Source organism: Pleurodeles waltl, chromosome 5 (assembly GCF_031143425.1).
Source record: "Pleurodeles waltl isolate 20211129_DDA chromosome 5, aPleWal1.hap1.20221129, whole genome shotgun sequence".
Classification (NCBI taxonomy): domain Eukaryota; kingdom Metazoa; phylum Chordata; class Amphibia; order Caudata; family Salamandridae; genus Pleurodeles; species Pleurodeles waltl.
Genome location: NC_090444.1, coordinates 615,790,770 through 615,814,517, shown reverse-complemented (window position 1 = coordinate 615,814,517; position 23,748 = coordinate 615,790,770). Strand labels below are relative to the sequence as shown.

General features: G+C 44.8%; 1 protein-coding gene across 7 annotated transcripts in view; it reads right to left on the bottom strand.

The window, feature by feature from the left end:
* Nucleotides 1–23,748, bottom strand: part of CEP170 (centrosomal protein 170) — a 556,616-nt gene that overhangs the window by 127,607 nt on the left and 405,261 nt on the right. For 5 of the 7 annotated variants that reach the window (XM_069234469.1, XM_069234466.1, XM_069234465.1 and 2 more), the window contains one exon: nucleotides 6,025–6,202. In XM_069234469.1, the coding sequence (XP_069090570.1) occupies nucleotides 6,025–6,202 (178 nt within the window). The remainder of the gene's footprint in view (nucleotides 1–6,024; nucleotides 6,203–23,748) is intronic. The other 2 variants (XM_069234471.1, XM_069234468.1) reach the window with 1 other exon arrangement.

The window sequence follows — 23,748 nt, the reverse complement described above, 5'->3', positions numbered from 1 at the left end:
ATTCTAATGGAAGCACTTCCTGGAAGGTGGAATGATACTTTGCCAGCTGATAGCACAAGATGAGAGGATAATACTTCTCTGACTGGAACCAATCCAAAGTCCATCCTGTGCATATTTTAAAGATTTGCTGCAAATGTCATCCAGACAACTCCGTTGTCAAGTAAGACCTAAGAAGGGAAGTCTACTTTAACTACATAGGCCACTATTAGGAAACATTTGAAAAATCATATACTGGTGTTTCGTATTATTTGTCATTCATGGACATAATACTTTGGGGGTCATTTAGAATATCAGGAAGCTGTAAAATATGTGGCGAAATATGTGGAAATACGTTTTCACTTCATTTAACTATATTTTACATCACAAGAAAAGTACTACATTCCATGCCTAATAGTACCAGAGGACAAGCAAAAAGCTGGTGCTAATTTTACACCAATAATTGCAGAAAAAGAGGCACAAACCGTGCTTGCACATTTGTCCCTAAATTTGTAGTTATGTCTTGAAAGCTGGCTGTAGGAGTATTAAAGAATTGTGGTATAGCATCAAAACGTCTGACATTTTGAAAATTACTCTACTGGTAGGGCTCTGCTCACTTATCCCAAATAATGCAGAAAAGCTCCATTGTACATAAATAGCAGAATGCAGTCCTGAAATGGTGAAAGAATGGTAGAGTTCATGATTAGTATGGGGTTTTTAGGATTCTGGGAAGGTAGCTGCAAGATTAGTAAGGGGTTTTTAGAGCTCAGGGACGAGAAGCTTTAAGGTGTAGTCAGTTTTTCCAGTTCAGGGAACGTTAACTCTACAGAGTGGTTTGTATGTTTTAGGGTTTTAGTGAATGTTGCTGTGAGGTACTTTATCTGGATTTTAGGGCTCATGGAAGAGTAGCTTTAAGGGGGAATATGGTGTTTGAATGACTCAAGAAAAAGAAGCGTTAAGGCATAAGTAGGGGTTTTTAGGGTTCAAAGAAAGGTAGGGTTAGGAGGTAGTAAGGAGTTTTAGGGCTTAGAGGAGGCTAGCATTAAGGCGCAGTACAATGTTTTTAAGTTTTTGGGAAGGGTAGCTGTAAGGGTACGATTTCCTAGGGTTCAGGCATGAAACATGTTAAGCAGTGCTAAGGACATTTTAGAGTTTAAGGAATGGTTGTGTTATGCGATAGTAAGTGTTTTTAGGGCTCAGGGATGGAAGAATGAAGGAGTAGTAAGGAGTTTTTAGGGTTCAGGAAAGGCTAGTGTTAATGGCAGAAAGAGGACTCTGGGGTTCAGGGAAGTGCCCGGTTAAGAAGGGTTTTTAGGATTCAGGGATGGTACCTTTCAGGTGTAGTAAAGGGTAGCATTAGAGGGAGTGTAGGGTGTAAGGGGTAGTAAGGAGTTTTTAGGATTCAGTGAAAGTAACATTAAGGGGTAGTAAGACATTCTTAGGGTTTAGAAATGTGGAGTGTTAAGAGTTATAAGTGTTTTATGGTTTAGGAAAGGTAGCACTAAGGGGTAGTTAGGATTTTCAGGGCTCCGGGGGTAGCATTAAGGAATAGTAAGGGGTTTGAAGGCTTCAGGGAAGGGTAGCGTTAAGGGGCAGCAGAGAGGTTTGAAGGGTTCAGAGAATTGTGGTGCTAACGGACAGAAATTGCTTTTTTTAGGATTCAAAAAAGGGTAATTTAAAATTGCAGAATGTTAAATAAATACATTGCTTTAAGTTAATACATAAACATATTAAATATTAGTAATATATAATTATTAGACCTGTCAGCTCTTGGCGTGGTTTTCCTTGGCTTTTTGGCTTCTGACCTCCTGTTATGATCCTGTTTTGAACTTTGTTTTTGCTGGCTTTAGGACTTTGCACACTTTACCACAACTGACCAGTGCTACAGAGCAAGTGCTGCCTATGTAAAAACTAGAGGTGCCCAGGCACTGTAAATCAAATGCTACTAGTGGGCGTGCAGCACTGATTGTGCCACCCACATGAGTAGCCCTGTAAACATGTCTCAGACCTGCCACTGCCGGCAGTATCTGTGTGTGCAGTGTTGCACTGCCAATTCGACCTGGCAAGTGTACTCACTTGCCAGGCCCAAACTGTCCCTTTTACTATATGTAAGTCACCCCTAAGATAGGCCCGAGGTAGCCCAATGGGCAGGGTGCTATGTATTTTAAAGGTAGGCCATGTACTAACGTGTTTTACATGTCCTGATAGTGAAATACTGCCAAATTTGTTTTACACTATTGCAAGGCCTATCTCTCCCATAGTTTAACATGGGGATTGCCTTTAAATATCATTTAAGAGCAGTTTCACATTGGGTGCAGATAGAGATCTGGAGCTTGTGGTCTCTGAACCCACAATTTAAAAATACATCTTTTGGTAAAGTTGGATTTTAGATTGTCTGTTTGAAAATTGCACTTTTAGAAAGAAGGCATTTTTTTGCTTAACCATTCTGTGCCTCTGCTTGGCTGCTGAATACATGTCTGGGTCAGACTGACAGTTGGGCTGTTTGTGAATTAATTCTAGACAGTGACGCAAAGGGAGCTGAGGTGTATCCTGCATATCCAGATGAGTCTTCCTGGGCTCGGTGGGAGGGAGGGTCTGTCACCTGCACTTGCAAGGGCTGTGCCTTCCCTCACACAATACAGTCTCCAACCCACTAGTGTGTGTCTGGGGCAAGGCAAGGAAGGGGCAGGGTCTTGTGCACTACAAAGACTTTCTTTTGAAGTTAGCCTACTTCAAAAGCCGAAATGAGTATAAGTATTGGACTACTGACACCACAACTTTAGATTACTTCTGGAACAAGAGGAACTGCTGTCAAGGAGAATAGCTTGATGCTTGAGGAGGACCTGCTGCTGCTTCTGCCTGGGGAGTGAAAGGACTTGACTTTGCTTTCTGAAATCCTGCTTGTGAAGTTTCTCCAAGGGCTTAGACTGAGATTGCCCCCTCTTCTGAAGTCTCAGGGCTATCAAAGACTTCATCTGCCAGCACCTGGGCTTTCTTGCTAAGACCCCTACCTTGCAAAGTGGTTCCACATCCAGTTCCTGGGCCCTTGAAAGGAGAAGCTGGTGAACCCAAGGTGGAAATCCACGCACAGAAGCCGAGTGGCAGAAAAATCGACGCAGCGCCTGCACCGCGGCTGAAAAATCAACGCAGTGCCAGGGAAATTGACTCATCGCTAGCTCAGCACGGATTCATTGATGCCGTGCGTCATGATTTTCCACGCATGGTCCCTGGGCGTCAAAATCTTCAACATCATCGCACAGACATGAGGCTGCTTGCCCGGAAATTGATGCATCGCTTACCCGGGGAGAAAGAATCGATGCAGGGCCTCATTTGCGAGCAAGGAATTCAACCACTGCTTGCTTTTCTGACACATGCACACCAGTGTGTCTTTATTTTTGTCACATACCAGGTACTTTGAGCTTAAACAATGCATCTGTTGATTTCTATGGATTAAGACTCTTTTCACTTTGTAAAATGCATATCTTTGCTTATCTATGTTGGATTTTCATCATTTTAGTTTTGTTTGGTTTAGAAAAATATTGGCTATTTTTCTAAACTTTACACATTGCCTCTGACATAAGCCTGACTACTTGTGCCAAGCTACTGAGGGGCTGAGCAGGGGTTATCTGAACTGTGTATCTCCTAGACCCTGACTAGAGTGAGGGTCATTACTTGGACAGGTTATAAACTGACTGCCAACTAGAGACCCCCATTTCTAACAATACTTTTAAAATATACTAAATGCTAAATTAAAATTAATGAATGAATTAACTGGACGCTCAGGAACCTCAAAACTGTTTCTCCAGCTTATAAATCACAAAACTTGGAATTTGAACGAAAAAAAAAAAATCAACATTCATTCATGGAGTGCCATTTTAAGATACCTCAAACGTTGATGATGAAAAGGGAAGAGGTGGGTGGAACTGCAATACAGCAACACATTCATCCAGTGCTTAATTTGTAAATAAAAAGGTGCTGGTGCCCAAAGCCCTCCTCTTAAACATGCGGCTGCTACAATCAAATGTGCAAACACGGAATAATGAGGCAGTATAATCCTGAAGCCATCTGAGGCCTCTTCAATCCATTGAAAGCCACTCCCTGCTCCTTCAGTTCACTCTTGCAGCTTCCTGCTTTCTTCCATTGTGACGCTATTCCGTTTTTCCCTTCCTCCGTCTTTCCCATACGTGTGTTTTGCTCACAGTAGATGCCTGAGGCAAAAAAATAAGCGCCGGCCCACAAAAATAAGTGCCAGTGCTCCGCCCTGGAAACAACCAGCACAAATTAAGAACTGCATTCATCACGATTGCCTTGCACCCATCTGTGCTGCTGCCAGACAAGATGTAACACCATAATTATCTAATTGTCTAGGAGACTATAGCACTGCAGGGGTGTGTTTGACTTCAAAGTAGGATGACCAGATGTCCATGATTTTACCCACACATTCCAGGTGCAAACCCTATTTTAAATGTTTTTCTTTAAATGACCTACACAAATAATTACACTATTGTTTGTCAAGCTGGCTGGCCCTGACCCGCGAAATGGATTGTTATTGCATTTAGCAATCAAAAAGTGCACTATCAAAGTTGCTAGGCCCGAATGTATCAGTGAAGTCTCCACTGTAGACAATATACTTACCAGCCCAACTAGCTGTCTACCTTATTACCCGTGAAATTAAGTGCCCTTTGGGGTCCGCTTCTTTTATGCTGGCGGCAAGGGTGCTCCATTGTAACAGCCAACTTAATGGTCTGCTTGCCCGATTTAAATGTGGGTGGACCTTTGGTGTAACGATGGCAGAGATTACTCTGTCAGTGCCATGGTTACACTCCTCTGTCAGTCCAACAGAGTAAGAGTGTTGGAGGTTGATCTGTATGTATAGCCATCTAAATTAGACTAGCCAACATATGGATCAGTTTTCACTGCAGGCCACCGCCAGGAAAACTAATGATACAGCACAGTGAAAACTACAAAATGATCCCCTCGCCATGGGCGATAACTCCCATTATGAGGGAGGGATTGTTTTTTTTATTTTCAAAAACAAAATTCAGCTTTGGGGGTTTATTTTTGAAAATAAAAACAAATTCTAACTTTGCCATAAGGGACATTATTATGTTTGACGAAGCCACACGTCAAAGCTACAATGCATTGACAGGAACTGCCTTGGCAATGGTTCCTTTAAATGCTTAAAATGTCCAACAGCTCGACTGACACTTCAAAATATAGTTGTCAGGACCACCACCAGGGCGAAGGATTGGAAAGGTCTCATGGAAGGACACATGAGCACTTCACATGAAAGTGTACTAAATTAAATAATGAAATAAACAAACTGTAACCTATGCTTTGCAGTTTTATGTCTACATTCAGATGGTAGCCTTCATAAAACGTAAGTTATTACTGGTGATTAAATGTGACTAAAGAATAATTGAAAACGTTGTTCAAATACTGCTGTTTCACTGCCAGGCTACAAATGCACCCAGAAGACATTTTCTTGCTCGGTTCACAAACAATGAAAAGTGGAAACATGCTCAAATGCATATATTCTCTGCAGCACAAGACATCATCACAATGGCTTTATTTTATGACACAAGTAAATGTGTGGCCACAGTACAGTCAATTAATGATGGGATTGGCCCCTGAAAATCGAAGTTATCTAGAGAGCGGGAGCAACATCGTCGAGGGAGAGGCTTTTAATTTGGGACATTTTAAACCCCCAAAATATGCCAACTGGGGCTTTTCACTTTGTTTAAACTTTGTTTTCTGTAAAGTAAGAATTCCGTTCTCATGCTCTTTTAAAACATCCCACTATATTCTCAAACTGTTATTTTTTTCTAAAAAGACTTAAGAATTTGAGCCAACTTGTCCTACAAACAGAATGCCTGTTCCATAAGCTACTCGTGACATTCCTACTGGGGAGCAGTGATTGATTCAGACATTGTTAGTAACAGAAATGAAAGCAACTATACACTGATGGATATGCTATGGAAAACGTCATGCAAGGATGGTAAAAAACAAACTAAATAAGAAACGTAAAAAATAAAGAAAAGAAAGAACCTTATTCACTTCTCCATGAAGATCTCCTACCTCTTCTTTTGTGTCAATGGCAGAGCCAGGGGTGGTGGCTGCAGTGCTTACTGTGGTACTTGGTGCAGTCCCAGATGAAGTCACTGAATCAATTTCTCCTGCAACGTCATTGATCTCCCGTGCAATGAGGGCCAAGTCTTGGCTTATCCTGACAAAAGATAAAACAGAGCACTTCAGTCTGTAGGGGGTAAAAAGAGAAGAATTACCTACCACTGATGCTGGATTTCCTTCTCAGATCTATGGCATCATCTACTCCTTCCATAACCTGTTGATGACCTCAAGTAAATTGACAATCATCACACATTGTAGTTCACCAGAGCATGTGTGACCTCGACCTCCAAAACGTTAAAAATATGTTCCAGCTTAATGCACTTTAAACCTCACCTCCCATGGTGTAGCCCCCTTCAAGTTTTTTCACTCGAATTGTACAGTAACGCATTTGCTTGATCTAATTTAAACAATTTGTAGTTTTTTCTTATGTATTATTGGGAAATTTAGAATACATTTCTTGGTACATAATACACAAAGTAAGAGAATAGGATGCTAGTTACTAAGAAGAAGAATGTTGAAACCAACTAAGTGATGGGACATACGTGTGATGAAACAAGTGTAGTTAAAGCATACAAGTTTACATTTGCATGCTTTTAGAGATAGGTAGCCTAATGTTGTGAGAAAAGAAGGGCAAGCCTAATCAACAGATCACTTTTTCAAGAGTTTAAATGTAGCTCTTTGGCACCACGTCGTACTCTAGATGGAAGCAGGTAGCTCAGGGTGGATCAGTGAGAGAACAGGAAGACATTTGCAACGTGGCTTTGGGAGGAGGAGAGTGTTTTGGTAGATGGTGATCTGGTGTGATGTGCAAAAAGCTCAAGAATTTAACATTGAGAAGTACCTGTCAACATTTTGAAAACTAGAGTGAGTTCTTTGTACTGGGCCCTGTGCTTGACTGAGGGATGGCCTACTCGATGTCTGAAGCGTGAAAGGACTGCTTATCTAGGGACATAGTTGCAAGTCCAACTGCAACGCTACTACAGTACAACAGCTTACTCATGTTTTTTTAGAATAGCACCAACCTTTCGACATGCGGAGCAGACTAGGCTGAGGTCATCTCTTGCCTAATGAGTGGACCATCACATACGTATTGAAGCATAGTAAAGAACAGTCCCTTCCCAGTATGTTGTGCAGCCATTTTATACTTGCATCAACTGTTTTTGCACAATACTGGCTGCCATGGGCACTGCACTGCTCACTTTATTTAGTACTGTAGCACCTTATCTTGCAGGTTATGTTTGATAACAATATATGTATTGTATGCTTATAACAAAGAGCATGCATTCATAACAATAAATACTGTGGTCTCTGAATTGAAGTGTCTCATATTATACATAAATATTAATTATTGCATAGTATCAAATCACTCAAAAATTCTTCAACTACTGTATTTGTGTACGTAAGGGGATCTCCCAAAGGTAGAAAATTAGTTACTTACCTGTAACTTTAGTTCTCCAGTAGTGGAATCTTTCATAGATTCACATGTTTGAATCATTCCCCGTCATCGAGATGGGAGCCCCCAGTACCTTCAATCAAGTAGTATTAACCTAGGCTTAAACCTAAAGGCCCTTAGGTCTCTCAGTTTAGTACTCTAGCAGAGTAATTTTAAGAAAAAAGGACCAAACTTCAGGACCCCACCAATCAGGCAACACCACCCTCTAGAACCTTCAAGAGAGAAGCTCCAGTTCCTCAGATTTTCTAAGCACAAGTGCATATAGGATATAAAAGAAAAAAAAGAGGTGAAGGTGAGCTTCTCCGGGGTGGCGGGCTGGTCGCATGTGAATCTATGAAAGATTCCAATACTGGAGAATTAAAGCTACAGGTAAGTAACTAATTTTCTTACTCCAGTATTGGAACTTTTATAGATTTGCATGCTTGAATCTGAGTAGTAAGCAGTATTGATCCCCATTGTATTACACATCTGTCCAAAATATACATCAATAGCATGTTTAAATAAACATATACAGGATATTAAATTCTAAACATTATAGGCTAAACTTTAATGAAAATTTACCATGTACTTCAAACCTCCTTTTTTGTAGGCAATGTGCATACCTGAAATCAGGATGGTGGGATGAAAGATATCCCTCACCTTCATTGAAAGATTCCTGAGGACTGCTTGGCCTACTGCTACCTCTCCTTGAGATAATGCATCCAAGCAGTAATGTCTGGTAAAGGTATGGCGTCTTTTCCAAGCTGCTGCCCTACAAATGTCTTGGAGCGGTACACCTGCGAACAGTGCTGCTGATGAGGAAACTGCCCTGTTGAATGTGCACAGACAGAGGTTTGCAGTGGCTTGTCCACTGCCTGATGGCAAAATTGGATTGCTGAAGAAATCCGTCTAGCGATACTTTGTTTAGAGAGCGGCTGGCCCCATCTAGGTGCGCTGAAAGCCACAAATAGTTGGTTGGTTTTGCGAAATGCTTTGATCCTGTCAAGATATAATTTAATGCATCTTTTAATGTCTAAAGAGTGCAATGCCTTCTCCGCTGGAGTTTAAGGATTTGGAACGAATGTCCTGAAAACTAAGAGCTCATTTAAATGAAAGTATGAGGGTACTTTTGGAATGAAACGTCAGTTTGTGTGCAAGGTTATTCTATCTTGTTTAATCTGTAAAAACGGATCCTATATGGATTTTGCTTGTATATCACTGACACACCTCGCTGATGTGAGAGCAGTAAGGAGAACCACTTTGCAGGAAAGGATTTTCGTAGACGCTCTATGTATTGGTTCAAATGGCTGCTTCATGAGTTGCACAAGAACGTATAAATTCCAGGAGGGAGGAGGAGGTCTGAAGGGTGGAAAAACTCTGAAAAGCCCTTCTAGAAATCGTTTAATCAATCTAGAGGACCATAACGAAGGTGAAGAGTCTGACTGCCTATAAGACGCAATCGTCGTCAGGTGAACCTTTACGGAGGAATAGGCAAGACCTAAGTGCGCTAAATGTAGCAAATAAGGCAATTTGTTGTTGGCACCACAAACAAAATCTCTTCCACTTACATGAATAAGTCTTGTTGGTGCAAATTGCTCTGGCCTTGGACAGTATATCTCTGCACTCCTGCGGAATGTTTAGGTGTGCGAACTCAAGGTGCTCAGGAGCCATGCTGATAACTGCATTGACTGAGGATTCAGATGTAAGACTTGTCTGTTGTTCATTGTTAGCAGATGCAGAGATATTCTCAGTGGGATGCGAGGCTTCACTGACAGGAGAAAAAGCTCAGTGAACCAATGCTGGCGAGGCCAGTATGGGCTAGAAATATTAGCATGCATGGTGAACTCTTCATTTTTGTTAGGACTCTTGGGATCAAGGGAATGGCCCGAAAAGCATAGGCAAAAATTCCTGACCATGCTATGGAAAAAGCATTCCCCCATGAGCCCTTCTGGTGATGCCAGCTTGCGTAGTATTGGCATTTGGTGTTTGATCGGCTGGCGATGAGGTCGAGGTTGGGTGATCCCCACTGGGAAAATATGTGGTTGACAATGGACTAGTCTAGTTCCCATTCGTGACAGACTGATTTTAGTCTGCTGAGCGAGTTCGCTACCTTATTCTGGATGCCTGGAAGGTGAACTGCTGTTCGGAGTATGCCATGCTGTACAGCCCAGTTCCAAATGTCCTGCGCTTCTTTGAGAGAGGAAGAGATCTTGTGCCTCCCTGCTTGTTGATGTGATGCATTGTAGTTGTATTGTCTGTTCTTATTACCACTTCTGAATTGGCTATCTTCAGGAGGAAAGCCTGCAAGGTTAGGTGGACTGCTTTAGGCTCTAGCAGATTGATGTGCATTGTTTGTCACGCCGGTGGCCATTTGCCACTTATCTGCTGGTTCTGTAAAACCGCTCCCCAACCCTCCAGAAAGGAATCTGTGGTGATTATCCACGGGGCTGGGTGATGAAGGAAAGATAGGCTGATGGAAAGATAAGGAGTGAGACTGACAATTTGAGAGTGCAAATTTGTGGGTGAACCACTTGGCTCTGGTTCATTGAGAAGAGATTCTCCGTCGGCTGGAACCCTATGTGTGAGCACTCTGATAGGCAATGAAGCTTGGTGTGCCAGAACTGCCTCGCCCATGCCTGGGCTATCTGAATGAGCCGATACGGCTCTCTTTTCCTTTTCTGTAGGACCTTTGGAATGTGTAGAAACAGGGGAAATGCACAAGCGAATGTCCCTGCCCATGAAAAATGGAAGGCGTTCCCCCAACAGCCTTGCTGAGGAAATCTGCTGGCTAAGAACTTGCATTTTTTGTTGAGGTATGTAGCGAATAGATCTAGGATAGGATACCCCGAAGAATGAAAAAGCTTTTCTAATTGCCTCTGGCTGAGTTTCCACTCAAGACATTGCTTGTTTTCTCTGCTGAGTAAATATGCCCATTCGTTTTGCACTCCTGGGACACTTTCCACTTTCAATGAGATGTCGATGGCTATTGGCCACTCCCATATTTGCTGTGCCTGGACTGAGAGAACCTGAGATCTCTTTCCTCTCAGTTTTAGCAGATAAAACATGGTGGTAGTGTTGTCTGTTCTGGCAAGAACGGACAAGCCTCCTAACCTTGGAAAGAAGGCTCTAAGATTGTGAAAAAACACCTTCAATTCTAGGAGATTTATGTGGCATAATTGTTCCGGAGTGGACCACTTCCCGTGGACCTCTGAATCTTATGGGTGGGCTAGCCATCCTTCCATAGAGGCATCTGTTGTCATCAGCACCTGGGGCAACGCAGGCAGGAAGTACAGAGATGTTTTCTTTGACCATCCACCAGGACATCGCTGACCGCATCTTTGAGGTTATCGTAATGATGTCCTCAAAAGAACCCTGACATTGTGTCTACTGTGCATCGAGATGTTCTTGAAGAGGTCTCATGCACAGGCAGCTATTGGGAATTAACTGGATGCAGGATGATATTATCCCCAGCATGGATATTTATGTCCTTACAGAAACGCAACTTTTAGAAGAGAGTGACTGCATTATTGTCTGCAATCGAGTAATCCTTTCTTCTGCGGGAAAGGCCTTTAAGAGCTTGGTATCCAGGATTGCTCCTAGAAAACAACAGCAATCTGGAGGGGATAAGAGATCATTTTTCCATGTTGAGCTTGAGACCTATGGATAGGAACAGCAGGCCTCCGTGGACTTCTTTGCCAAGTGGAAGGAGGGAACCTCTGATTAACCAATCGTAGGAGAAAATATGCCACTGGTGCTATGTACTTGGTAAATATGCCAGGGGCTTATTTTAACCCAAAGATGAGCACCTTGAATTGATAATGGCATCCTTCCACCTCAAACCTGAGAAACCTTATGTGTTTTGGATGTATTGGCATGTGAAAGTATGCGTCCTTTAGATCCAGGAAAGAGATAGTTCCTGTGTCCATCAGCTGAAAGATCTCATGAGGAGATAGCATTCTGAAAGGTTGTTTTTTTATTAACTTTTTCAATAACCTGAGATCCATTACCTGCCTCCACTTCCCTGACTTTTTTTTTTTTTTTTTTTAATCGGAAAGAAGTGGGAACAGAAGAACAAGTTACTTACCTTCGGTAACGTTTTTTCTTGTGGATACACTAACTACCTGTGGATTCCTCACCTTATGAATTCGATCCTTGCACCAGCATCCGACGGAAAGTCTTCTTCCTAGCTGTCTACGTCGACGAGGACGTCATAATGGCACGGCTCCACGTGACTCTGTCTGACGTCAACGTGCCAGTAAGAGGTCCTCGTCGGCGTACTGACGTCAGTTTCACCTCATCTTTTTTCGTGCTCTTAAAGCAAACAGGAGTAAACCGACCATGAAAAATGATAATTAATATAGAAAGATATACGCACACAAAAACCTTGTCCATTTAAACCATCCATTCTTATTGAAAGCTTAAATACACGAATATACAAAAATATACAGAGAAATATCACTATATACATATATATACACGCATATATATACATATATAAATATATATAAATATAAGAAAAAATATTAAACCAAATACTGCAAGATAACTGTGCAATCAGGCAGGCAACGGGGTGGCGGGAGGGACCGTGAGGAATCCACAGGTAGTTAGTGTATCCACCAGAAAAAGCGTTACCGAAGGTAAGTAACTTGTTCTTCTGATGGATACAACTACCTGTGGATTCCTCACCTTATGAATAGAGTCCCAAGCAGTACCGCACTCGGAGGTGGGTGCCCGCCTGATTACACTAAGAAATCTTGCAATACCGAGCGAGCAAAATGACCGTACCTCCTCATCTCAGAGTCTAAACAGTAATGTTTCACGAAAGTATGGAAGGACGCCCTAGTTGCCGATTTACATATATCTATTAATGGAACTCCCCTCGCCAGAGCCGAGGATGCAGATTTAGCTCTAGTAGAGTGGGCCCTGATACCTTCAGGAGGGACCTTTTTCGCCAAAGAGTAACAGATCTTGATACACAAGATGACCCACCTGGAGAGTGTCCTTTTCTGAACCGCTCTGCCCTTTTGCTGACCAGCATATCCAACAAACAGTTGCTCATCTAAACGAAAGTCCTTAGTCCTTTCGAGGTAAAAAGTCAGGGCCCTCTTATGGTCCAACCTATGGAGTCTCTCTTCTTCTTTAGATGGGTGGGGAGGAGGGTAAAACGCAGGAAGAGTGATATTTTGCCCTATATGAAAAGGGGTGACAACTTTCGGTAGAAAAGCAGCCCTGGTTTTTAGAACCACTTTATCAGGGAAAAACATGGTAAATGGAGGCTTTACGGAAAGTGCCTGAAGCTCTCCAATTCTCCTGGCAGAAGTAATTGCGATTAAGAAAACAGTCTTGAAAGCTAAATATCTCAATGGACATGAATGCATGGGCTCAAAAGGCGAACCCATTAAGAATGTTAAAACAAGATTTAAGTCCCACTGAGGCATGTGAAAAGGTGAAAAGGAGTAGGAGGAAAGCTATTCACCAAACCCTTAAGGAACCTATGTACAATCGGAGACTTGAACAAAGATGGCTGGTCCGGAAGGCAAAGAAACGCCGACAGAGCTGCCAAATAACCCTTAACTATAGGTATAGCATAGCCTTTCTTCGCCAAACTAAGAACAAACATAAGTACATCTGAAAGATGGGCCTTTAAAGGATCTTTTTGGTTCTCTCCACACCACAGCACAAATTTTGCCCACCTTCCGGCATAAATAGATTTAGTGGAGTGTCGCCTGGACGATAGTATAACATCCACTACATCCGGTGGGAGAGAAAAGGAACTCAGGTTGCCCCGTTTAATCTCCAGGCATGAAGGTGCAGGCTCTGGAGGTGGGGGTGTAAAACCTGCCCCTGCGATTGAGAGAGGAGATCTGCCCGGAGACGGAGCGGAGGGCACTGAGAGAGTTGAAGTAGGTCTGTATACCATACCCTTCTCAGCCAGTCCGGTGCCACCAATATGACTTGGGCCCGGTCTTGACGAACCTTCCTCAAAACCCGAGGAATCAAGAGTATGGGGGGAAACGCGTAAAGCAACTGGCAGCTCCAGGACATCTGAAACGCGTCCCCCAACGCCCCTTGCATCGGATACTGGAGGCTGCCGAATAACGGGCAATGCGCGTTCTCCCGAGTGGCAAATAAATCCACCTGAGGAGTACCCCACATCTCGAAGATGTGGAGAACTAGATCCGGATGGAGACGCCACTCGTGATCTAATGAGAAGTGACGACTGAGAACGTCCGCACGTACATTCAACACTCCGGCCAAATGATTTGCCATCAAGCAAATCTGATGGTCCTGAACCCAGGACCAGAGTCGGAGGGCTTCTCGGCAAAGAAGATACGACCCCACTCCTCCCTGCTTGTTTATATACCACATCGCAGTAGTGTTGTCCGTCAGGATCTGAACTGACTGACCGCGAAGAGAAGGGAGGAAGGCCTTGAGTGCCAAACGTAGCGCCTTGAGTGCCAAACGTAGCGCCCGCAATTCCAACAGATTGATATGCAACATCTGTTCCGCTGGAGACCAATGACCCTTGATCTCCAGGTCCCCCAGATGAGCTCCCCACCCTAGAGTGGAAGCATCCGAAATCACTGTGGCCACTGGAGGAGGCAGTGAAAACGGTTTTCCTTGGGAAAGGTTGCCATCCTCTGCCCACCAAAGAAGATCCGCTACAGCGTCCCTGGAGATCTTTATTGAATCCCTGAGATCCCCCTTGTGCAGGAACCACTGTCTACGGAGGCACCACTGAAGAGCCCTCATATGCCAGCGAGCATGAGTGACCAACAGAATGCAAGAAGCAAACAGACCTAGCAGGCGTAAGACCTTGAGGACTGGAACTGCCGCTCCACTTTGAAACAAAGGAATCAGCGCCTGAATGTCCTGTACTCGCTGAGGCGGGGGGTAGGCCCGAAACATTGTCGTGTCCAGTACTGCCCCTATGAACAGGAGGCGTTGAGAGGGCTCCAGGTGAGATTTGGGTACGTTCACCGAAAAACCCAGATCGAACAACAACTGTGTTGTCATTTGCAGATGAGACAACACAATCTCTGGAGACTTGGCTTTGATCAACCAATCGTCCAGGTAGGGAAAAACCGCTACCTCCCTCTTTTTGAGATGTGCTGCAACAACTGCCATCACCTTTGTGAAGACCCGGGGTGCTGAAGTAAGTCCAAACGGAAGGACCGCAAACTGGTAATGTTGCGATCCGACCACAAAACGGAGATACTTCCTGTGCGACTTGATTATGGGAACATGAAAGTACGCGTCCTGCAAGTCGACAGACACCATCCAGTCTTCTTCGTTCAACTCCAATAGCACCTGCGCTAGGGTCAGCATTTTTAATTTTTCCTGTTTGAGGAACAAATTCAAAATCCTCAAGTCTAGGATCGCCCGCAACCGACCGTCCACTTTGGGAATCAGGAAATATCTTGAATAACACCCCTGACCCCTTTCCTGCAACGGCACCAACTCTATAGCGCCCTTTGCCAACATGGTGACAACCTCCTGTTGCAACAACAGAAGATGGTCTTCTGAACAAAAGGAGGGACGGGGGGAAAGGGAGGAGGAAACTCCTGAAAGGGGAGAGCATAGCCCTTTTCCACAATGCCTAGCACCCACGAGTCTGTTGTAATTGACCTCCATTTCTGTAGAAAAAGACTCAATCTTCCCCCTACAGGAGAAGTATGACTGATAAAGTGGGGAAAACTAGGACTGCTTCTGCTGTTGTCCACCAGAGGAGGATGAAGAAGAAGAGAGCTGCTGGGCTGGACCTCTAGCCCTACCCCTACCACGCCCTCTGAAGGCACGATAGGGCGGATTGGCAGGTTGCTGGGCATAAGATTGAGACCTTCGAAAGGCAGAGCCTCTAACAAATCCTCGAAACCTACGAAAAGGTCTGTACGATGTAGTAGAAGGGGCCTGCAAACCCAGGGACTTAGCTGTAGCCCGACAGTCCTTAAACCGTTCAAGGGCAGAGTCTGCCTTGTCCCCAAACAGCTTTTCCCCATCAAACGGAAGGTCCATTAAAGTGGATTGTACATCTGATGAGAAACCCGAAGACCTTAACCAGGCATGCCTTCTCGTAGCCACCGATGTTCCCATGGCCCTGGCAATGGAGTCCGTGGTATCCAGGCCAGATTGTATAATCTCCTGCGCAGCAGCCTGTGCATCCAAGAAAAGGGTCCCAAAAGATTTTTGCATTTCCTGTGGCAGATCTTTTGCCATCTCCTTAGCAGAGTCCATTAGGGCATGGATATATCTGCCTAGCACACAGGTGGAATTGGTAGCTTTTAGGGCCAAGCTGCAAGAGGAGAAAATTTTCTTCGAGGACTGCTCCATCCTCTTAGATTCTCTGTCCGTCGGAAAACCTGGGAATGTACCGGGGGCAGACTTTGCAGAACATGATGCCTGAACCACCAAGCTCTCCGGAGTCGGGTGACGAGACAGAAAAACTGGATCTCCTGGGGCACTTCTATGCCTCCTCGCCACTGCCCTGTTTACAGCAGGAGATGTCACCGGCTTTTTCCATAGGTCTAAAATAGGCTCCGTCAAAGCCTCATTAAAAGGCAGCAAAGGGTCAGCACTGGAGGAAGATGGATGAAGAACCTCTGTGAGCAGGTTAGTCTTTACTTCTGCCGTGGACAAAGGCAAATCCAGGTAAACAGCTGCCTTCCTCACCACAGCATGGAAGGAGGCGGCCTCCTCAGTAAACTCCCCCGGAGACGCAATGTCCCACTCCGGGGAAGTATCCAAACCACTTGCAGTGGCAAGCCCCTGGAAGTCATCAGAAGGCTCTATCTCACCTTCCTCAAGCCTTCTGTATTCCTCCTCCTCCAGAAGCCTCAACGCCTTCCTTCGAGATTTAAGATGAGTTTCCAGAGCCGGCGTCGACAAGGACTCCATCGACGCCGACGATCTCAGACCCCGAACCGGATCAGGAAGGCTCCTAGATTCAACCGGCGTCGGAGCCGGCGCCGGCCCGAAGTCGACAGATGACCTCCTCGACGCCGAATGAACGGAAGGAGATGGAGCCGGTCTGGATGAGGCCAACAATGGCGCCGGATGGCGCGGAGAAGGAGTCGGATGAGAAGCCGACGGATCCACGGTCTCAGGCGAAGGACTCCTGCCAGGGGAGACCCCCGGCGCCGGACCACCAGACTCCGTAGGGCAGAAGGGCATGAATGGAGCAGCCCTGTACAACGCCGGCGAGCCCAAATTGAATGCCAATGGCCCTGTGGGACCCGCCGGTGCACCAGCAGGGGCCATGGATTGAAAAACAGCATACATCGCATTCAAAAATGCGGCCGGATCCGTCCCTGGAGTCGGGAAAGCCGGGTACTGCTGGGCAGATGTCTGGTGAACATTAGGATTCCTCGGCGCCGGTGAAAAGTGAGGACTACCTTGAGTGACCTCATAGACTGAAGGCGCCGGTGACAACACCGGACTCTCCGGCTGAGGCGTGACAGTAGGGCTCATCTCCCATGTCTTCTGGCGCCGAGATGAACGAGACCTCGACCTCGAACGACTCCTCGATCGGCTCCGCTCCGAACAGCGCCGAGAGTCATGACGGCGCCGAGAGTCATGATGACGCCTCTTCTTATGTTTTTGGGGAGAAGCATGGGAGGAAACTTTTTTGTGTTCCTTCTTCTTTGCCTTGGCTAAGAAGAGCTTCGCCTCGCGTTCTTTCAGAGCTTTTGGATTCATGCTCTGGCACGAAGAACAACCTTCCACATCATGTTCGGAGCTTAAACCCTACACGGCTTAAAACCGGACTTCTTCGGAGGCGACATTGTAACTTCGAGAAATCGTTACAGTTACCAACGGGCCAGGAAGAAAAACCGTTGGCGTCGAAGCACGGAAAAAGGAAAAACTGCCGTCAGTACGCCGACGTGGACCTCTTATTGGCACGTTGACGTCAGACGGAGTCACGTGGAGCCGTGCCATTATGACGTCCTCGTCGACGTAGACAGCTAGGAAGAAGACTTTCCGTCGGATGCTGGCGCAAGGATCGAATTCATAAGGTGAGGAATCCACAGGTAGTTGTATCCATCAGAAACCTAGATTGTGCGGCACCACCTCTATTGCTAGCTTGCAGAGAAGCAATCGGATTTCTTTTTTGAGAATTGGAAGATGACGATGGGACGTCTTCAGAGGAGGAAAGATTGGACGTTTGTGAACAAATTCCAGAGTGTAACTGAGCTGGAATAAATCAAACACCCATTTGTCAGAAGATATGAGCTTCCATTGATTAAAGAATAGGGATAATGTGTGGTTGAATTGAAGTAGGACTGTGGTGACAGGGGCCTGCAGTACTTCATTGTCTCCTGTTGTTATCTTGCGATTTTCCTCCTGCTGATGGGCGTCGATGCCCCAGCTGTCTAGAATATGGTGGCAATGTGGATGGCCTGTAGGACTGAGTTGAATATTGCAAGCGAAAACCCTGCTGAGAGTAGGGCTGAAACCACTGCTGGAATTGCAATCGGGAGAATTATTGTCCTCTACCCCTGCCTCGAAAAGGCTGGAACCTCCGTTGCTGCAATTTTCCCAGCGACTCAGCCGTGTCTGTGTCTGACTTGATCAACTGCAATGCATTCTCAATGTGTTTTCAAAAAAGGTACTCTCTGTCCAACGGCATTTCCAGTATCTTGGCCTGTACCTCTGGATGGAATGTAATTGCAGTAAGCCAACCTTGGCATCTCCATACCACTGGTCCAGCTATTTGCCTGAAGGCTGTGAAAGAATTATCCATGGCCACATCTATGATCTCGAAAGAGTCCTTTTCACCTTCCACCAGGATCTCTCTCACCTCTTTTCTCTTGTCCACAGGGAGATACTCCAACAGCGATGGCCACATCTGCCGGTCCTATCTCCCCAAGATAGCCATGGCGTTGGAGGCTCTGAACGAAGTATCTGCCGTTGTGGAGAACATCTTGCCTATATTGTCAAGCCAGCAGCCCTCCTTATCTGGAGGGGCTGTGCATGGTGAGGAAGGATTTTTTGCTCTTCTCTAAGCAGCTTGCATGATGACTGAATCTGGTCTGAGATGGCCAATGAGACATGTAGGGAACTCTCAGGAGCTTTGTACTTAGAGTAAAATTTGGGAATGACAGCTCCAGAGACACTGGTGTCTTCCTAACTTTTAGGCCTTCCTGCCATATAAAATCTATGATAGGCATAGGACGAGTGGAGCTCTATTCCTGCTTTAAAATCATAGAGGAAATACTCTTTTTGTTTAGCTGGCATAGAAAGGTCTAAGCGCCTAGATGCTCTGTCAAGCAAATTGTGGAAACTGCCAATATCCACAGGCGGCATTCATCTGAAGCTCACCCTCTTCTAATTGATGGTCATCACTGTCCTGAAATGCATCTGGAATTGATATTGGTGGCGGTATAAGTCTGTCTTTCTGAAGTCTAGGCGTGCTTTGCGGAGCAGGTGTTGCGTCAGGGGCTTTCTGTCTCAGTGGAGGCTGCTAAGTGGGGTTGAGATCAGGAAATAGTTTGTAATAGTCATTTAGCATCATATGTGAGTCTGTGATCAGTGTGATAGGGGGCCTATGACAGGGGCACTGACTGGGCTGTCGAAGGTGGTGGCAGTGACACCATGCTGAGAGGAATCTCCGTCAACTGTGCAGCAGCGGGTGTGGCCCCCCGGCATCAGAGTTGTTGATGATGAAAACTTCGCCATCAGAGACGGTCTTGTCGTTGCCAACAACAATGTAGTCATCATAGTTTTCACTGACGATGTGCCTGGAGTCGACGTCTTGATGGTCGACGTAATGGAATTCCCCGTCAACACCGCTGACAGTGTGGGTGCTCCTGGTGACATAGAAGCCGTAGATTTTAAGTTCTTCAACTGTGCCATTGACGGTCGATTTTTGCTTCAAAGAGACTCCTTGAAGGGAGTATGAGGAGCAGATGGAGGTGCTGAATCTGACCTTTGATAAGAGGAAGCAGGGCCAGCTTGCTCCTTTCTTGGTCTTTTTTTCTCAATAGTCTCTCTGCTGTGAGACCCAGATTTTTTAGCGTCTCTGTGAGAAAATGATAATTCCCCCTCTTTCTAGCCTTCTTCTTCTGTAGCCACAGAAGTGATTTACCCTCATGGTCTTTGGGTTTTCACAGAAAAAGTATGACATTCTTTGGGCTTATGGTAAGGATAAAGACAGTACAGGCATTCTTTAAGTGAATCCTCAGAATATAGCCTGGATTTTCCGCAAGTGTTGCAGGACCTAAAAAGCCTTTTTTAGATTTAGATTCTGTGTGAAAAACACAACCAAACACTTCCAAACTGTACCTCAGATGATGGTAGGAGTTGAAAAGATGAATTGGAAACTGCAGGTCAGAAGGTTAATAGTGACTCGCCGTGAAGGAGGAGAGCTCAGGGAGACTCCCTAACACAAGATGTGTGGTAAGAAATCTGAGGCATGGTGACTCTGCAGGGGACAAGTGCTTCAGAGCCTCTACTCTGATTGACTGAAGCTTGGGCACATTAAATCAATGTTAATTGGCTACTAACTGCTATTGTTTTTTTTCAATGGAGTTTAATGCTAATGCTTTAGCACTGCTTTTAATAGTGTTACTGTGGAACTCCCACCCTGATGACAGGACAGATTCATGCATTTGAATCAATAAAAAATGAAAAGATACAATACTGGAGAAATATATAAATATTATTACATATCTAGAGTTTACAGAGCAGAAAACCTTACTGACCCAAACCTTCCCTGCTGGCAAAGAAAAAAAAACCAGAAGGGAATATTTACAACAAAGACTTTTAGTTTTTTTCGATCGTAGATCAACTATCTGTCCTGGCTTTATCTGGGGACTGTTCAATCCCAAAGACCTCTCTGATCTTGATGGCACCCAGTAGAATCTAGCAAGTATTGGGGGACACTCACTGCATGGCTCATGGTGCACTGTCATTGTCTTTACACGTATAACCCTTCATGCCTTTGGAAGGGGCCGGGGATGCACGTTGACCGCACTTCTTTGGCAGGCAACCACTGTGGCACTAAGAAGCCCCAAACAAAGGGCACCACTGTTGGCAGACAGCGAGGGCCTTTTTTGCCCATATGCGTGTGTCAGAAAGACGGCATAAGGTGCACAAAGGGGTTTCTGCAAAAGAATGGGACTAAAGTACTGTGCCTATGAGGTAACTCAACTCAACTGTTCATGGATACATGATACGCACCTTAGCAATGGGTATTACAGAAATGACCGTAAAGGCAGAAAAAACATCTGTAACTTTTTTTTACCAAATCTCATCCATCTCCTGCAGCCTCATTCACTCTCACTCTCCCACAGAGACCTCACCTACTATTCTCAATCAGACCTTCCATGGCTATTTGTGCCAACTGCTTCTCCAGGCTGCCCTCCAATTTGGAAAGAGACTATCTGTTATTTGTGACTTTTTGTTCATTCTCTTCTTTTAACCGCTGAGTGTTCCACATCTTGTGTTATGCCACAAGACCGTCTAGGTTCTGCTTGCTCTGCCCTGTCCCTATTTTCCAGTGGTCATTCACATGCTCGACTAGCTCATACCACCAAAGAAAGAATTTAGCCTGGACTATTGTCCATGCAACTAATCTGGGGGGTGAATCAGGGAACAGCACCCCACCCTGGGCCATTCACATGTGACCATCATGAGACGCATGTGTTCTCCATGGCTGCCGCTGGAGCTACCGACCTATACTAACAGTGCAGCTCCTCTCTTCTAACTCCTTGCATCAAAGGCTGGCCACCCACCTGCTTCGATTTTCTGCGATAGTTTGCCTTTCTCTTCTTCCCTTTTAGTCTGTCTTTCATCAGTCCTCAATACTGCCAAGAACTCTGCAGTCTCATCGCATTCTTCAACTTTTTGATTCTTGATTGCTCACACTCTGACATTTGCACCTTCCCCTTCCTCCAACCAGGTGCTCATTTGTGGTGTGTAGAGCGTCAGGTGGTATGCTCAGTGATGCCCAGGTTTTGTCCTGCTGCACTTAACTGTGCCTCACCCCAATTTTTTAAACTACTGTTTTAACTATTGTCTCCCTAGCCGACTCTCTCCCATACCATGATGATAGATGCTATTGCCAGATTATTTTAAACTCCGCCTACATTGGTAAAGCCAACTGCAATGACTGACCATATAGAAAACAATGTAAATGTATAAAATCTTGCAGGCACAGCAATAGCAAAGCAAGACCGACTGGCTTTGGCAGTGTTTGTTTTGCACTGTTTTGTCGCTTAGGGAATCCCTCCTGCATCCTGAATGTCTTCGACAGTACACAATTTCTGGAGGGTATCTACATAAACACAATCACTGTGCCATGCATGCACCAACAGGCTCTTCTGGCTGAATGCACATCAACTGAATATCAGCACTGTGTTTTTTTCCCCAAACAGCCAGACTAGGCTAGGGAAAGATATGAGGCAGTTTGTCAATTCAATGAAACATCTCATTACTAACTGCGCTGACATGCCACTACATGGCGACATAAAAGCGGTCGGAACACTTGAGAGACCAAGAAACTAACTGGGGATGTGGGAGGAGAGTTGAGGTGGAAAACCCTGGATAGTCGAAATTGTGGTATACAAAAATCTGTGGGGCACTGCCATTAAGTAAAAATGTTTTGGGTCGCCCATCCCTAGAACAGCCACTCTAAAAATGCCATTGGTAGACTAACCGGCAGCAAAATGCTAATCCTAGTGAGTAAACGTATCTTTATTTTCTCTCAACATGGTAGGGCCAGACTTCTAAGACAGCTGCCAATTTTGTGATTCAGTGCCAATAAGTAAAAACATGAATTACTGAACTGCTATTTAGTAAAGGGAAACATGTTCAGAAAAGCCCATTGGCATTTGTATCTACAGTATTCTAAAACACTTTTAAATATCCTCTGCTCAAATTAACTCATAATACTAATACTATACTCATACTTCACTATACTAATCCACCACTAATTCCTCTTGGGTTCCAGAGTAGCATGCTGCTGAAAAGAGCTTCGACGCCTCACCAGGGGTAGGAAACGCTATATAAATAAAATTACTGTTTAAAGCAGTTAACAGGAGGCCACCAGGTGCATGGTTGTCCTTAGCCTACGCAGGTCTGCAACATTATTCCGTGAGGCCGAGACGGACCACGACCATAAGTCTAAATACAGAAATAAACGCACCATACGCCTGATTCAGAAAGCAGGTGAACATGTTCATTTTACAAGTCGGTGCATGCACTTGGGAGTGCCACGATTCAAGATGGCGCAGTGAATTGAACAGCATCTAAGCATCTGCGTCAGAAAGAACCCGCCTGCATTTAAATGACTTCCTACAAGGGGGTGCAGTCTCCTAAACCACCTACGGGGTCCTAAGGGCTCTTCAGTCCCCACTCAAACCGTGCACTACTTCCGAGATGGGATACCGTTTGTAGGTCTCTCCTATTTGCACCAGTGTCGACGATTGTAATACTGCACAAGCCCAGTGGCAAATGCGTTTTCTTACAGTTATTGCGACAAGCTCCCATTTAAATGAGAGAACTTCCAGTTCACCTTGCATTAGGGTGGAATAAGCCCCAGCCACAAGATATGCCAGAACAGCCGGGTAAGCACCTCTGACCCCTTTTTCAATTCAAGAATACCCCAGAAGTAGAAAATGTGGTTGAAAAGTCCCAAGGCGCTCCTGAGGTACTTTATAAGGTGTCTGCACATCTGGTGGCATATTCTTCCTTAAACGTCTGTGAGTCTCAACAGAAGGAATTGGAATGCCAGAGACCAACCTTTGAACAGAGACTTCTTAAGAAGAAAGCATGTGAAAAAAGGCCACAAATTAGTGAAACTTCCATAACTAGAGTTCAGATACATGAGCAAGGTAACAAAACCACACTGACTTAAAAAGTTGTTATTTTCAAATTGAGGACAATATTTAATTCTGACCAAAGCACAATTTAACTGTAAACATCCAAATTCACAGGGTGTCAAACATACGTGAAACCAATAACAGGATATCAATATTACATCAGACCTTTGAGAAAATAATTGTATGCTATAAATCCTGAAAACCACAGCCAAAAAAGATAATATTTCAGAAGAAATCATCTTATCTATGGTTGCAAAGAGACAATTGCATTACAGGAGGTAGACCACCATCTAGTGGTGTTTTTAGGAACAGAAACTGTTCTGCTCAAATGCTCCAAACCTAAAGGTAAACCAAACTGTAAGGGCGCGAGTGGCAAAAGAAGCATTTACA